The sequence below is a fragment of the Platalea leucorodia genome (genome assembly GCF_965183815.1).
Source record: "Platalea leucorodia genome assembly, chromosome: Z".
Taxonomy (NCBI): domain Eukaryota; kingdom Metazoa; phylum Chordata; class Aves; order Pelecaniformes; family Threskiornithidae; genus Platalea; species Platalea leucorodia.
This window is the reverse complement of record NC_138858.1, coordinates 49494791-49512533: the sequence shown is the minus strand read 5'-3', so window position 1 is coordinate 49512533 and position 17743 is coordinate 49494791. Positions and strand designations below refer to the sequence as shown.

Sequence of the window (17743 nt, the reverse complement as noted above, 5' to 3'; positions counted from 1 at the left end):
ATCTAAGGAGTTTTGCAGCCCCCCCACCATGTTTAAGCTGCTTCTGTCAAGTGGGACCACTGCAGCACTGAATGAGTCTTACTAAGTCATATTTAAGAACTAATGATGCAATTTACTGGAGGTCTGTATTCCAAAAAAAAAAAAAAATCCATGTTTCTAACATGCATTGTGTTCCTTCAGCAGACTACAAAGACCACCTATTACAATAAGTGAGCTCATTAAGCATGCAGCTCCTCAGTCTTGCAAGCTGTTGCGATAAGCAGCTGTTGCAAGAGGGTGAAAGGTTGAATTATCAACTTGGACAGCACAGCTCTTCCTTCAGCTGGCCCAGGAGAGAAAGTATTTCAGCAATAGCTCCATTACTGTGGAGCATGCTACCTTTGACTACAGCACACGAGCAAAACATCAGTGGTATTTCAGTGACATGCTTCCCCACCCAGTAAGCAAGACACTCCCAGAAATTAATTGTCAAAAATTTATTATGAAAGCTTCAATAGCAGCAAATATTTCAATAAAAATTATTGCATTATTAAACCAGTTCTGCAGAGTGACCCAAGAGGCCGGTTGAAGTCTGTCCGCTTTGGAGTCTCTATATTCATCTTAGTAACCAGTCCCTAGTAGTCCATCAAACATTGAAACTTTCTTCCGTGTTCTGTAGACAGCACCAACAGTTCCTAGTTACAGTACTCTGTCCAGTCCTTCTGGTAAGTCTTGGCCCGCTTCCCCCAACTTTCTCTCTGCCTTCTGAAACAGCTCCACTTGACCAGGAAACTTGCAGTACTTCTTTCATTTCCATGGTATGTCAGCCCCTCCATGGTTGCAGCCTACTGGGGCTCACTGGTGAGGCGAGCTGCCCTCCTCTTTCTCCTCTGTAAGAGCCCACTGCATGCCAGTCTGAGTGACTTTAATCCAGTCTCTTGACCAGGCTAATCCATGGAATCAGCAGCTTGTTGCACACTTTGGTGAACCCACGCCACATCGAGAATGCAACAAAGGTTTCAGCCTCCCCAACGCACTGGGTCACCATCACTCAGGCAGGGTGATAGTTGGCACCCAGTCGTTGACATTTCGGCTCTCTTCACAAAACGAGTTCAGCTTTTCTAGAGCTGGGTCCTTCCAGCCATCTTCATTCGGGTTCTGCCAGAAAGAAAAAAGTTGCACACGATGAGTGCTGCCTGCCAGCTGAGGTCATCACAGTATTTACAAAAGCATTAGCTTAGGAAGCAAGACATTTTCAGATGGCTTCTGTCCTGACACAGAGAAAGCAGGAAGCAGAGTCATTACCCTTGCGGACAACAGAGGAAATCCACAGTTACGAGAAGCGTAGCCTCCTACTACTACTCAGCTGACTTGCCATACAGTGCGTGCCAGGCCCCCTCGCTTTGCCCAGAAGAGGATTTGGCTACCGGCGGGAGACGGGGCCGCCCCGAAAGGCTCCGACCCTCCCACGCAGAGGCCGGTAGCCAAGCGCGGCCCCGGAGGGCAGCGCACCGAGCACCGCTCGCCTCCTGCGGGACACCCACCGTGATGAGGATGCAGTGGAGGTCCCGCGGCTCCCCAGACTCCTCGCTGGGCCCGACGATGGCAGCCAGCTTGGCCACGTCGTTCACCCGCACGATGTCAATGTCGTTCTCGCAGCAGAAGGCCTGGATCAGGGTGAAGTGGATCTGCAGGGCAATGTCCCCCTCGTCCTCCTCGTCCGTGGCCAGCACGCAGAAAGCAACGTTGTCGGGATCGCTGCGAAAGGGGAGCGGCGCATTCAGCCCCGCGGCCGACGCCGGCCGGCCCCGAAGCCCCCCCGGCCCCGGCCCCGGCCCGCCGTACTTACACATTCATCAGCTTGGCCGACTCGTAGACGCCGGCGGTGAGGCAGCCGCGGCGCTGCGCCGACACCAGCAGCTCGTGGAGGGCCTTGCCGGCGCCCTGCATCCTGCGCGCCGGGAGAGGGCAGAGTCAGCGCGGCGCCGCAACCGTCCCCAACGGCCGCCCCGCTCCCCGCTCCCCTCGCCGCCGCCCGCCCGCCCCGCCCGCACGTACGTACGTACCAGTCGTGGCCCGCAGGCACCGGCTCCTGTCCGTGGATCTCCTCCAGAGTCATAGCAGCGGGTCCCCTCAGCGCGGCGGCGGTCACCAGCGACAGCTCCCGGCAGCAGCTCCGAACGCCTCTCGCCGCGCACTCCCCGAGTGCTCTGAGGCGGCAGCCCGCCGGCCGCCCTATTTATACCCCACGCGGCGCCGGCACCGGCAGCTGGCGGCGCCTCCCGGCTTCCCATTGGCCGGCGGGGGGAGCGAAGGGGGGGCATTATTATGCTAATCGGCGCGCGCCGGCGAGGAAGCGGCGGGGCGGGGGGAGGAGGAGCGGGCGGCTCGTGCCCGGAGGCCACGTGGGGAAGGAGGGGGGCGGGGCGGGGCGCAGGCACGCGCCGCCCCGCCCCGCCGGAGGCAGCGCTGCCCGTGGCGGGGGTCCCCTGCCCGCGCGCTGCCCGCGCGCTGCCTGCTCGCCAAGGGCCAGCTCGGCTGTGGTCGGCTGCCGGCGCTCCCCGTCCCGGCGGGTTTAGCCACTGGGCAGCGGCGGGGCGATTTCTGTCCGAGGCTTGGAACCGAAAATCCAAATCGGGGCGGGGTGGGGGGAGAAAAAAGGTTTTATCGATATGATTTCAGCAAATGCAGGTGCCACGTCCTGCTCCCGGGAGGGGACGGCCCTTGCAGCAGCCCAGGCTGGGGAGCAGCTCCGTGGAGAAGGCCCTGGGGCTGTGGTGGGGAGCGAGGTGGGCAAGGCCAGGAGTGTCCTTGGCTGCAACGAAGGCCCACTGTGTGCTGGGCTGCACGAACGGGAGCATGGCCAGTCGGTCGGTGGAGGTGATAATCCCCCTCTGCTCAGCATTCATGAGACAACAGCTATGTCATTCGTCCCGTTTTGGCACCCCCAGTAGAGGAAACACATCAGTAAACGGGAGCAAGTTCAGATGAGAGCACCGCGGTGTCCAGGGCTGCAGTACGGTCCTGCCCTGCATGCTGAGGGACCAGGGCTGGTTCAGCCCGGACCAGGCACAGTTCGGGGGGCACCGAAGAGCAGCCCCCCAAAACCTGTGGGGCTGTCATTGAGAAGACAGGGCCAGGGTCTTCACAGCAACGCCTAGTGGGGATACCAGAGAGAATGGGCATATGTTGAATGGAGAGGTTCAGACGGGATGTAAGGAAAACCCTTTTCCCCCCAAGGACAGTCAAGCAGCAGAGCAGCCTGACCAGGGGGGCTGCGCAGGCTCCATCCTTGCAGGGCGGCAAGCCCCAGTGGGACAAAGACCTGAGAGACCTGGTCTGAGATCCCTGGCGACCCTGCTGCAAGCAGACCACCTGAGGTCCCTTCTTGGCTGTATTGTCCTATAATCCTATGTTTGGTTTTTTTTTTTTTTTCAGCAAATAGGCATTTTGTTTCAGTTGAACTTTATTAAAAGTAGATCTAATTTGGACAGTATCATGAGCTTGAGTGTATCCTTTAAAATTAATTCAGTGTGAAATACATGATTGCTGAACTCAGATCTGAACCTTTTGTCAGCAAACCAAGCAATACTAAAACAACTTTTCCCACTGTGAATAAGTACGGTCTAAACATTAAAGGACAAATCACTCTGCAAGTCCTTTCAATCTCTGACATCTCAGCTTAGGCTGCCAGTTAGCACTTGGCCACCCCGTAACCGCTTCAGACCAGCACCAGGGCGTTTCACAAGGGTGGTGGAGAGCCACCTCGAGGTGGACCTGTGGCTATTGCAAACCTGCACTGGACCGAGTCCGGCAAGCTGCAGAGAGAGGGCTCCGTAAGCTGTCAGCATCGCTGCTCCCTTGCCTCCGGTCACCTCGTCCCCTTTCAAATGTGTTGAACCCAGACCCCGGGGGTGTCCTTCCCAGTACTTCCCTGGGGCCCTAGATCAACCACGGCTCGCCTGTGACTCTGCGTATGGTGTATGCTCTCTGCTCAATCGTTTCAGCCTCTTTGAGCACCATAATTTCAGAAGTGCTCCTCAAACCAAGCCAATTCAATGGCTTGCTGTGTTTCTGCTTCCAGTTGTTTCTAGTTAGTGTCCCAGGCATTACTACAGGTGACAGCATTGGACCCTGCAGTAATCCCTTAGTGAGCTTCTATTTTAAACTGATGACAACAGCAGGGTCTGCCAGATACACCCGGCCTCTCTGCAGACATTTCTCATATCTACAGAGCTCTCAGGGCTGGGGAGGCAACTCTTTGTTTTAACCACCAATTCTCAAGCCTAATGACCTTTTTCACCCTGCTAGCATGCAAAGGCATCCTTGACTTGTGAACCCACGCCAGTGACCTGGCACACTGAATTTGCTTGAGCAGGGCATAAATTCTTAGCTTGTTTTCTTTAAAAAATATGTGAGAAGTTTTCAGAAAATTATCTCCCGGTCTGTATTCATGAAAAGTCAATTGTGTCCACTTGTTGGAAGAGTGTAGGGTACACAGAATGTACCGTTCATTCTCAAAAGGTAAAGATCCTTCATATGCCTGCTTCTTTTATTTCTCTCTAAATATGTAAACGGGGAAGAACACAGAATAATAGCCTGAGTGGTAAACGGCAGGTTTAGCTTTTCTCATGAAATTGGTACATCTCTTAGAAGTATTGAAGGGCCTATTTTTCATGTACTACAGTTTCAGTGCACGGTGAAATAGATGGAAAATCCAGGACTGACTCAGAGCTTTGAAAGATGCTGATATTAACTATGACTTCAATGAGTTTCCCATTACAGTGGAAATGAAAGTTACTTAAAATGGATCAAAAATAGTTGGCCAAAGTAACTCCTAGTGGATAACAGTGCCTGTGTAGTAGCATAACATTTATAAGTACCTAAATAATAATAAACTGGTGTATGGAACCATATTAACACATTCATCCTTTCACATGTAAGCTTATAGTTTTGGCTTAATGATGCAGCAGCCTGGAGTCAGGGATTCTTGTCATGACACTTTCCAGTTTGTCCCATTATTCCTGAGTCTCCTAGCACAGATGGTGCTGAATGCCACGAAGCACTACCGGACACCTGATCCAGCTTATTTCAAACAACGGTACTAACACCAGGCCTCCAATGCAGAAAAGGAGGTGCAGGAAGGAGAGCTGTGCCTGCCCCAGGTCCTGTCCCCATTTTGAAGGCACCAGCTCTGCAGCCATGATACCTTTGATGTCGAATAAGCAAACTGAAGCAGAGGTTGGGCTCCACTGCTTGCTTTCATGGTCTTTTCCTCCCGTGTTTTTAATATATCCATGAAAGAAAAGAAAAAAAGAATAGATGAGACATCCTTTTTGTTTTTCAGCATTCCTGGCCATGAACACCAGAGTAAGGGTGCTGAATATTTCCATCTGAAAGTAGAAGTTACAACCTCCATTGCTACGGGACACGTGAGCACACTTAAGTGTACTTAAGTGTCCTCAGTATGCTTATGTGCCAAATACTGAACAAGAACATTCCCTTCTGTAAATGCAGCTCAGTATAATCTATGCATTTGATGGAAAACTGGTAGGCACCAGACCTCTGGCGGATCTGCTGTTGAGTGCTTGGAGCCATCCTGTAGATCAGGGTGGGAACATGGCATGGCAACAGTACTCAGGCATGACTAAGTGGATTTTGCTGTACTATTTGACAGCAGTGGTATAATAACAGTGCCACGTACCCGTGCTTTGCATAGCGTGAAAAGGCTCCCCTGCAAACCTTTTTTTTTTTTGCTAGCACCTTTAGCCGTGACCAAACGCGCCTCAGCCAAGCTGATGCTGCGTTCACAGTAAAGCTGTGACCTCTGGTGGACGTCTAAAATATTACTGCTACAAAAAATGACTTCGCCTACTGGCAAACGGCACTTACATTCGGTTCCTGTTCCCACATCCTTCACGGGTTTAGTGAAAATTTAGCAAAAAAAAAGTAGGCGGTGGTGTTTCCTACATCAAGAAAACCCCTAAACCAGCCCCCTAATCTTACAAAAAGTCAGATGCAGAGCAACAGGGAAATAATAGTATATTCAATCACAACGAAGGCAAGCAACCTAGGAGAACACAATGGATAAACTGTGGATAGATTACACCCCTGTACAGCTGGTAATAAACATTATTTTGTCGTTTCTTGAGGGAAATAATAATGTATCTCCAACTGAAGAGCCGCAGACACCGACATCACCGTTTGGCCTAAGTGACAGGAGACTCAAGCCTTCCACGTCAGAAAAGGCATGCAAGCAGTGGTAACAGCCAGCGCAGCCATGGGGCTCTTACATTGCCCCAACCCATCTGGTGCTTTCCTGGCTCATGCTTCATTCCTGGACTTCCCATCAGAAAGACCCTTTTTACCAAGCTATACCAGTCCTTTCAGTTTAGATGGAGTACCCCCAACCTCAAGTTTTCCAAATCTCTCAGAAATTCTCCTCATTCTGTTCCAGTCCTCCATCCAGTCCTCTGCCTTTGCAACCCTGCTGTCCTCACCCAGGAAGCTTCCTTCTCCAGATATGGCATCTCACAAAATAAAAAAAAGCAAACCAAAAGCCTCTCTACAAAACCTAGAAGTTTTAGGAAGCAGAGCTGTAGTCCCAGCTTCGTCTACAAATCCTCTGGCTATGATCAAGCTGGTTTAGTGTTTCCATCAGACCAACAGGTCACCCAGTCTTTGTACTGTTTCCTTCCACTGCACCTGACACGGATGCTGCTGATCCCCATGTCCAGTAAGCGAGACAGCTCCCTCTGTTCATACACTTTGTTCTGTGGCACTTTCGCCACAGAAATGCCCTCTGTCAAGACCAAACATCCACAATCTATAGGCAGCAGGGACATTTAACTTACTGAGAAAGCAGTGAAGTAAGACTTTTTACAGCATCTTCTTTCTCTAAAAAAATAAACCTGTGTATTACAAGTCTCAGTTGAAAATGATGCTGTGGGAATAGAAGCAGTATTCATCTGAATTAAGTGTTTTACTGTTTTGTTTAAAAAAATCGAGTATTCCCACAAATATAAGTGAAGTGCTGCAGGATGAAAAACACTTAATTGGCTGCATAGACCTGATTATTACAGAATGTAGTGCAGATGCGCACAGAGCCCTCATTTCTGTCACCTTTTCAGGTTTTGCGCTAAAAAGGGCAAAAGGACCTCTTGCATTAATTTTGGTTGTTTGAGTTTTTGTACAGACAATGGCACACTGCATCAAGTAGCCAAAAGAGTTTGTTTGTAAGTGTTGCTGAATTCACACTGCTAGTGCATTTTTCCTCCTGCAGATCCTATTTTTAAAATAAAGCAAGAAACCAGAAATGTTGATTTAATAGTAGAGAAGCATCTTTCTAATAATAGATTAATGTTTCTCTCCTGTTCTAAGAAAAGAAAGGATTGCTTTAGAAGTTTTACAGAGATGGCTATTTTTAGTCAACTCTTTCCTTTTATAAAGGTGGGAGGTTGAAGAGGTAATTTTGAAAACATACTTGGAGTGGGTAAGACCCAAGGGAAGGGGAGAAACACTGCACCCAGCAACTCGTACTGGAGCAACTCTGCATATTCTGCCTTGCTTTGCTTCAATAGCTGGCAGCCCCTACCTGATAATGTAAATGGATGCCGCTATCTATGACACCTTGTAATCTGGCATCAGCTAAAAGCATCAGCCAGCCAATGCAACTGAGTGTTTGGGACCAGGACACAACTGACCATCCTTGAAACTGGTTGTTTGAAAAGGCTCCTTTATCCTCTTCTCACCTCGAAACACAGTGCTATTTTCCCCAGCAGGTTTGCTTTCACTGACACGCTTAAACGGAAGTATTCAGCAAGTTCAAGCACTTTTTTCTCTTCACAAATTATTTATTTACACAGCTGCTTAGATTCCTGTACTGCATTTACAGCCACATGATGCCTCAATTAAAGATTGTCACATAGAATGTCTTCAACATAGCATTGCGTATTTGGGTTTCATATTTTAAACAAGACATACATCTCCTGTCCATCTCTGTCCACCAACAGTGACTAATGGAGTTACAGGTGGAAAAAGTTTTTCTTTTCATGCTTATCTTTGACATGACAGTACTACACCAAGTTATGCTCCTGAGAGACCCACCCTACTGTGCATCACAAAAAAAAAAAAAAAAAAAAAAAAGGAAGAAAAAGGCTAAATCTGCATTGCCCATTCTGTATTCAGACTGTGGTGAGCTGCAAGCGTGCAAAGAAAATGTGTCTGGGATGGCCAGCTCCCCCCGCCACCACCCCGGTCCATGTCAAAATCTGCATAATTCACATCCTACAGGGAGCTGCGTAATTCACATCCTACAGCCCGAAGCAGCTTTTGGGGGTAGCTGATAATATGTCAGGGAACCTTCTGCTACACCCCACCTCAGGAGTGCCTCAGAAACACTGGGAGGCATGATGATTTTTTCCTTTCTTTTTGTTTTTGTTTTTAATTAAGAACTGCAGAAAGCCAGATTTTCTTGGCAATGCTTTCCTTCTTTCTTTCAGACCAGAATTTTATCAGGGCAAATTTTTCAGGATCCTCTCCTGGGATTTCTGTATGTCTGTAGGTCCAGCAACTGCAACCTTATTGTGCATTCTCAGCAGCTCTGACTGGCTGTGGTATGACTGGAAATCCTAGACACATTCACAGCCCATATGCACCACGCTGCATGACACCCAGCTCAGTAAATCCTATGTTTTCAGGCCAAATTGGACAGATTGTGCAGGCATGTTCAATTGAAGTCTCTGTGCCAGGAAGTCTGCATGTCAGATTTGCTATCCTTGGGCACACACCTTTGTCCAGGAATGCCTGGAAACCTTGCTTAGGAGTATGACTTCACAGAGACACTCGAGGTTAGAAAATTACATAAGTGACACTACAAATTATATTTGCTGATAATTCAAGCCAGAAGAACAGGGGCAAATCCAAGCACCAAAAATCCCAGGTTCTGATTCTCCATCCAATCAGCACTGCCGCCCTCTGGCTGCTGCCAGTCATAGTCTCAAGTGAGGCTCGGTTACAAATAAAACTGGGAATTTCTTGTGATATAGCCGGTTTCCATCCCCACTTACCTTAGTTCCTTCACATATTTTTTCTGCCATATCTGTCAACGTGCTGCACAGGGGCCCCTCTCCTCCAGCAGAATAAAACTACTGAAAAACAGCCTTGTTTTGACAGCACTCCAGTCCAAGCAGACGACATTAGAGACTGCTTTGAATGATGACGTTGGCTTTTCTAGTGTCGATGGCTCCATACAATGCCAAAGGGAATTTTTGAACAGCTGAACATAACTTGATCAGCATAACGTTAAAGAATCTGTCTTTTATTCTGTTGCATACTGAATTTTCTTAGATGCCAACAAAAGCTAAAAATCGAATGCTTAAGATCACTGAACAGCTGTCTGTGTGTTACAATGAAAGAAGAACGCAGTCTTTCCTTAGCCCAGATGCTGCCAGAATTATTCATTTCACTGGGCAATTCTGCTGCATGAAGAAATGTAATTCACAAAGAAGGCAGATGTGTTGCCCTATGTCAAGTACCTCTCGTATCTCAGCATAAGGCTGTCTAATGGAACTTTTATTGCAGAGATGTGCCTAGCTGAGCAAAATAATCTGCTCCTTCATTAGTTCTTTGGTGTCTTCTGTCATAGGTGTAACAGAACAGACAACCTGAGAATGAAAACTCAGAGGGTCAACCTAGACCTTAAATGTGCGACTCTTGAGTTTTTCCATGTGCATTTTCCTGCTTTTAAAAAAAAAAATCTATGAGATTGGCTTATATCTAAATAGGTTAGACATGAGATCTGATGGGGACAAGGTTACTTGACCTTGACCCTTTTCTTTAAAACAAACTGAAAGGTAAGAATAGCAAAAATCTTTACTGACTTCAGTTATTTGCCAAGACACCTCTGCACAGGCCAATTTTCCCTGATCACAAGCAACATCAAATCAGAACTTTTGTATCATCCCATCTTTGTGATAGTAAAAAAAGAATTAGCTTAAAGCTAAAAAATGGACTCATTTTCTCTTTGCTTTTCATCTGCCCAAGACAAACAGACATTTTCTTTAGATACAAAGAAGTACATTAATTAAGCTACTACATAATGGTATCTAGAAGTTCAGATTTCCTCTTTGAAGTCTTGTTAATCAAATGCTTCAAACGTCATAGTGAGAAGTGAGCCACGAATGACCCCCATAAAGTGAAATCCAGTTGCACTCTTTGATACATAAGGTTACAAAAAGCAAGTGATGACAGCTGATAAATGTGCAGAAATACTACCTAACATTTAGATGCAATTTAGCGCTCTATACGAGAAGGACAGTTGGGAGCTATTGATTATGAAATTACTGCAGTAGGACTATTATTCCTGGCTATCACATTTTACTAGTGAAGAGTTTTAGTCAGTTCATCTTGAAATTCACTGAGACAGTTTTAACTAATTTTATTAAAATATGTGTATGCCAACTGGCTAAGTTGTCATTGCTTCTCTGTTGCTTTTTACTTTTTAGCCTTGTCATGCTCCTATCTGTAATTCCTTGTCATTTTCTTGTGTAGCCCTATACGTCAGTCACGGGCTATGGGATTTTGGACAAAACACATAAAACACAAGTTTCGCTCTACACATTAGGTGTTCCTTTGGCAGGGGGAAGGGGCGGGCAGGGACACAGACGTGTGTACATAGGAAGGGGGGTGGCAGGTAGCCTTCCCTTGAAGCATGTGTTGTGATCAGTTACTATCTGGGGCATGGGTATGACACTGTTTTCAGAAAATGTGGATACCTAAAACCTCTCTGACTCCAGTCAATTGTGTATGACCCTGGAAATGACAGAGGGGCAGCACAATAGCACTGGTAGATGCTCTTATTGATGATTAAAAATTCAGTATCCACACCAACAGCATAAGCTCTGACAGCTATGATTTATGGCTGGCCCCTGACACCTGCTCTGAGGACCACATATGTTGTTTGTAATAGACAAGCCTTAAGTGGAAGATGCAGTGGTCCTCCATATGGGGACGAGAATGTAGTTCTTCCCGGGTCCCAGCTACCTCCCCTAAGCAACAGGCAGCAGACTCTCTGAGCAGGACTTTTGCAAGCCCAGCATATATTTCGGTTTGGTGGGGAGTGGGGTTGCCTACTGCCTACTGGTACTGGCTGAACAGAGAAGGTGTCAAATACTGCCCATGCCAATGTAGCGTGTAGTTTGAAGCAAAGACACAGCCAGGGAGAGCTTCTGGCAGCCCTGGGAATGGAAGCTGGGACGTATGAGACCATCGAGCAAAGCCTTTTCTGCCCAGCTGAATAAACAGGGATAGCAGCAACAGCTTCACCGCCGGCCCTGGTGTTGCCTAAGCAGAACAGCCACATTTGGTGCTGGGTCCAGTTTCAAAGACACAGGCTGTGCACCCTGGGCTCTCAGGGCTTAGTTATAAGAGGCAGATTTGGCTGAGCTGTGGAGAAGCAGCATTGAAAGTCTGAAATTGCTCTAGACATTCACATAGGCAAGAATTCAGTTTTGGGAACATCTCTAGCAAGAGCTGAGGCGCACGCACGGAGAGGGTGGAGGAGTAACAACTTTGCCCTTCAACTCACACTCACCCAGTCCCTATCCTTATGAGTCTTTCTGTAGCTGTGTACCCAAAGCTATGCACAACATCTTTAACTGGGAAGGCAGTGGTTCTTCAAAGTCCCAGACAAATTTATTGAACAGTGACTGCTCATGACTCTGCATTTGATAATTCATTTATCAATGAATAAAGTCAGAGTATCTCGTTTCCCAGTATGCAGCTCTGCCTCTGTAATTTGTCTAATATTGATAAGAGAGGCCATTAGCAAGCTCCTTTGGCTTGTGCCTCCAAAATTTCTGAGAAAAAGATAAGCATGCTAAAATGGGATTTCATGAGTTATCTTGCACAGTGACTTCATCATCTGTATTTAGGGGTGAGGAATGAGTAATGTTACCAGCAGACACACACTGATCTATTCTCTTCTTCAGTATTCTTCAGTAATCTGCTGAACAGACGAGTGTTAAAAAGAAGAAACAAAGATCTATCTGCTACTACAAGAAATGCCAGAAACCAAAGCCTACATGTTGTCATTTAGGGTGGTGTTCTCATACTAGTCACTTAAAGCAAAATAGTTTAGACATTTGTTGTAGTATGCAAGAGCTTAAAATTTTGGTACTAATTATCAGTCTTTTCTATACTCTGCAAAGGACGTGTGTGAAACGGACCTCTAGTGGTTAAACTGTGTATTTCTTCAAATCCTTACTGCCCCTCGAAGTCCTACGCCCCACACTTTCAGGGAAATCCTCCATTCAGGTTCCTGGCTGAATATTTCAAAATCTAAGAATGACATAAGATTTTTAGAAATGTAATTCCCCTTGGCTCCATTTTGTGTGGATACAATAGGAGGAAAATGTGAATATCACTTACCAGTTATTCAACTTAACTTGGTTTCTGTTCAGTGTTTAGGATACACACATTTGGAGATGTGGCCCACTCAAGGTTGAGTAAGGAAGTCTGGAGATATTGGTACCAACATTTAGATAACAATAATAAGACTGAATTTGCCACAGAGATCTTCTTCCACTTCACAGTGCTGTGCAATGAGAAGCTATCATTCAGAATACAAAAGCAACTGTAAAACATCTCCCCTGAAAAAGACAGTTACTGAAGGAGGGATGTCCAGAAATTGCACATGCAGCTTGATGTATGCTAGCACAGATTAGAGAGGGTGCTGGCCAAGTAATCTTGCATTGCGGTTCAAAATGGGGAATTGGCTATAGAATTTGGTCATCTCTCTTCTTCAGAAGAGGAAGACTAGTTTGGTAATCTGGGCATCAGGGCATCTAACTCTGTCCAAGATAATATGTAACCCTGGGCAAAATGGTAAATCTCTCCGAACCTGGCCTAGTTCCACATGTGCAAAACAGGATTAGCAGACTCGCTGAATCTCAGCATGTTTTCTGTCATTTCAAATCTCTCCAGTTCTTGGATTCATGCTAGTGAAGGGAAGTTTTTGGTTTTTTAATTAAAGCTTTTTGACTCTCACAGCTTGAGAGAAAAGCTAGAAGCGAATGAACCATAGAGACTGACATTAAAATAATAATTAAAAAAAAAAAAAAAACACAATAAAAAGAATCTGCCAATTAAAAAAAAAAAATCTTTAAACCAAACATCATGACTTTTTTTGGGGACCCAACTCATGATTTATTTATTGTTTTTATCACTTGATGTTGAAAGAGCTTGCAATAATGTTGCCTTTCTAAAAGTCTTTCTTGGCCTTGTCTAGTTAGTTTGTCATACCTTTGGATAGAGACATTCTTTTACAATATAACCACAGTTTCCCTTGTACTGTGATGCCCTGCTGTTAACTGATGCCTTCAGGTGCAACCACCATGAGAATGATAATAATGTAGAACTTTAAACCAAGGGAGTCAAATAAAATGATATTTTTGTTTTTTCCCAGTAACAAGGTTATAACATAATGGTGGCTGTGAAGTTCAGAGTAAATCTCAGTCTTCATTTGCTAAGCTCAATTGTGCAACTTCTATGTAAAAAGAAGCAGTCACTCCATGAAATTAACTTTCCCTCTGAAAAAATCTGAAAACCCCTAAATATGCCCTCACACTCTGTCTACTTATTCTCACTATAATCCCATATTAAAAGTTACTCATTTTTCAAGTAGAGTTGAGGGTTTGGTTTTGGTTTTATTTTTCTTGCACTGGGCCTTGAAAATCAAGACAACCTATATCTTCTTTTTCAGATATTATCAATAATAAGAAGAAGTCAGACTTCTTGGTTGCTCTTCTGCAACCCTATCGTTTGCAGAAAGACACCAAAACCTCAAGGCAACCTCCATAACCCCGCAAGTTAAATCCAGTTAGGATCATTGAATACCACCAGCAGCAGTGACTGTTCCTTGGATCTTTTTTGTGGAATCACAGTGTGGTTGAGGTTGGAAGGGACCTCTGGAGGTCAGCTGGTCCAACCTCCTGCTCGAGCAGCCTGCCCAGGACCATGTCTAGATAGCTTTTTAATATCTCCCAAGGATGGAGACTCCAGCAGCTCTCTGGGCAACCTCTGCCAGTGCTCAGTCACCCTTACAAGTGTTTCCAAAAAAGTGTTTCCCGATATTCGGGAGAAACCTCCCGTGTTTCACCTTGTGCCCGTTGCCTCTCGTCCTGTCACTGGGCACCACTGGAAAGAGCCTGGCTCTGTCTTCTTTCCACCCTGCCTTCAGGTGTTTATATACATTGATAAGGTCCCTCCTGAGCCTTCTTTTCTCTAGACTGAACAGTCCCAGCTCTCAGCCTTTCCTCATATGTTTTAGCAAAATGGATGCGCTGTCTGGTAAAAATAGCTGAACATGCCAAGCTTTTTCCAGCAGTGGGAAACACTGAACACAAGAGCCCAACAGCTATGTGCTACTTCAGCTGCACACCATCAGCTTCAACTTTAAACGATGACATTATCAGCTTCTCTGTGTTATGAGATTTACAATTTGCTGGCTAGCAGCATAAAAATACACGGAAAAAGAAATAGATTTGGTAAAACAGGAGCACGTATCTGTCCTTGCCAATACCGGCGATTTGCCAGCATTGCGAAGGCGGGGTGCCGAGCCCTGCCAGCGGCTGGGCAGCACCTCCCTCGCACCCCGAAGCCGCTGCTCTCACTCTGGGCAGCCCGCCCCCCCGGAAAGCTGAGGGTGACTCCCACCCGTGGGCAGGCTGTCGGTTTTTCACCAGTAAAGCTCCCACACCCAGGCAGGGGCTCGCCCGGGGGCCCCTCATCCCGCCGCGTCCCGCCGGGTCCCGCCGGCTGCCACGGCCGCCGCCGCAGGCGCTCACGCCGCAGGGCGGGATCTGATTTTTTTTTTATGCACCCCCCTCGTTTTTGCCAGCGGTGTGTGTCCCCCCCCGCCTCGGGGAGGGTTGGGCAATTAAGAAAAAGAGGCGGTCCCGCTCCCGCGAGGGCGGCTGCGCGCGCCTCGGGTTACGTGCGAACACGCAACTTCACAGTGATGACTTCAACAGCACTGCTCACAAGGTGGCACCCGCGGATTGCGCTCTTGCGGATTTGCTGCACACCGCTGCCCCGGTGGCTTTTGGGCACCCGTGGAAATCCTTGCGTTCGGGCTGGGGTTTCTGGTCCAGCCGCGGCCGGGCAGCCCGTCACCCCCGTCTGACGCTGAAACACGCCGGGACGTGTACGGAGGGGTCACCGCTACGCTGAGCACACCTGAAAAGTTTCCATTGTCATCACTTTCTGAAATGAAATATGAATTACGTACCTTTCTCTTTCATTCCTATTAATTTAGCATCTGCATACAAAGTGGTCAAAATAGGGCAGATTTTGCCTACGTGAGCCGAGTGCAATGATTCACGGAACCAGGAGGAAACAGGGAAACAGATTGCCTGGCTCACCTGTAGAGCCGCTGACTTTCAGAGAGCAATGCCTATGCTGAGGATACCTCTGGCAACCACCTACAGAAAGTATTACTTTTAAAAGTTGAAAGTAGCCAGGGGCTAGGAAGCATGAAGGGAACCGTGACTTGGCATGAAACTGTTATGGCAGCAAATCAGGCATCAAACGACATCAGCCTGGTTTATACAGTATCCTGCTGTCGCAAATTAGAATTGAATGTAATTAGTATTCCAGGACTTGAAGCCCTGCATATATTGACACTGTCTCCCACAGCATTCTCCTGGAGAAGCTGGTTGGTCACGGCTTGGATAAGTGCACTCTGCGCTGGGTTAAAAACTGGCTGGATGGCTGAGCCGAGAGAGGGGTGGTGAATGGGGTCAAATCCAGGTGGCAGCCGGTCACGAGTGGTGTTCCCCAGGGCTCAGTGTTGGGGCTGGTCCTCTTCAATATCTTCATTGATGATCTGGATGAGGGGATCAAGTGCACCCTCAGTAAGTTTGCAGACAACACCACGTTGGGTGGAAGTGTCGATCTGCTGGAGGGTAGGAAGGCCCTGCAGAGGGACCTGGACAGGCTGGACCGATGGGCAGGGGCCAACTGTATGAGGTTCAACAAGGGTAAGTGCTGGGTCCTGCACTTGGGTCACAACAACCCCATGCAACGCTACAGGCTTGGGCAGGAGTGGCTGGAGAGCTGTCTGGCGGAAAAGGACCTGGGGGTGTTCGTTGGCAGCCGCCAACAGTTGGCAGGCTCGCCAACAGCGAGCCAGCAGTCTGCTCAGGTGGCCAAGAGGGCCAATGGCATCCTGGCTTGCATCAGGAATAGCGTGGCCAGCAGGACCAGGGAGGTGATAGCACCCCTGTACTCGGCATTGATGAGGCCGCACCTCGAGTGCTGTGTTCAGTTTTGGGCACCTCACTACAAGAAGGACATTGAGGTGCTGGAGCGTGTCCAAAGAAGGGCAACGAGGCTGGTGAAGGGTCTGGAGCACAAGTCTTATGAGGAGCGGCTGAGGGAGCTGGGGTTGTTTAGCCTGGAGAAGAGGAGGCTGAGGGGAGACCTTATTGCTTTCTACAACTCCCTGAAAGGAGGTTGTAGTGAGGTGGGGATCGGTCTCTTCTCCCAAGTAACAAGCGATAGGACGAGAGGAAACGGCCTCAAGTTGTGCCAGGGGAGGTTTAGGTTGGATATTAGGAAAAACTTCACTGAAAGGGTGGTCAAGCATTGGAACAGGCTGCCCAGGGAAGTGGTTGAGTCTCCATCCCTGGAGGTATTTAAAGAATGGATAGATGTGGTGCTCGAGGACATGGTACAGTGATGGACTCGGCAGTGCTAGGTTAACAGTTGGACTTGATGATCTCAGAGGTCTTTTCCCACCTAAACAATTCTATGATTCTATATCATAATGAGGTGTATTAAAGCTATCGTTACTTTTTGGGATACTGCTTCTTCATTTCTTTTCATGGGTTAGATTATACAGGCAAGTAACTTGAAAGTACTGTTGCAACAGGGCTGTTCGCAAATGCATCAGCCTAAGCGTGGATTAAATTCTTGCAGACTCAGGACCTAAATGTTTGTTCCATCACACAGGTTTGGAGAGTGTTTAGCACTGTGCTGACAATTTTCTGACACATCTGTAACAGACAGAAGGAGGTAAATAGCATCCCATCTGCAGTCAGACAGTCTCAGATCCCTGCAATTAGATGTTATCATTGCATTTGTGCTTGTAAAATGTCTGAAGGATCCTATGATTTCATTCATTTGCAAACCCACAAGTCTGGTTAAAATTATACGAGAGTAAAAGCTGAATAAATATTTGTAATTTTACACAACAGTTAGATGATGGTGATGATGATAATAATAATAGTAATAATTAATAAAGTTGAAGGTTTTACACATTGCTCTTTTTCCCAGCGGCAAAACCCAGGAAAAGAACATCTGCAACACTTGAAGTGAAACCAGAAAAAATAAGTCTCACATTGCATGACTTGTGCACCCTCCCCCCTGCAATGCACACGCTCCCTTGGGTCTCCCACTCTTCCTTCCGCCCCTGCTCGCACCAGTTCCCCCAGCACACACAGAGGCACCGGCCTCTTCCAGGGGTCACCGCGCTCTCACTGGAGTCACTCCGCTCCCTAGAGAAACACCGCAATACCCTTCCCCCTGATTCCCTCGGTAAACTCGTCGCCTGCACGTCCCTACTCCTGCCTGCACAGCTGGCTGACACTCTGTAAACGCTCCACTTGTAAGACACAGACTTTACATCAGCACTGAAATTGAGAACGAAGTTTGTGGCTTGACCAAAAAAAAAACCACCAAAAAAAATTCCACAGAAACAAAA

The 17743-nt window shown here is 47.3% G+C and overlaps 1 protein-coding gene across 1 annotated transcript; it reads right to left on the bottom strand.

Annotated features, from left to right (window-relative positions):
• Positions 1-569: 569 nt before the first annotated feature.
• GADD45G (growth arrest and DNA damage inducible gamma) lies at positions 570-2177 on the bottom strand. Its single transcript, XM_082335827.1, has 4 exons — positions 2046-2177; positions 1829-1930; positions 1524-1737; positions 570-1137 (listed from the first exon to the last, which is right to left on the bottom strand). The coding sequence occupies exons 1-4, from the start codon at positions 2096-2098 to the stop codon at positions 1027-1029; spliced, it is 480 nt and encodes a 159-aa protein (XP_082191953.1). The 5' UTR covers positions 2099-2177; the 3' UTR covers positions 570-1026.
• Between the last annotated feature and the right edge of the window lie 15566 nt (positions 2178-17743).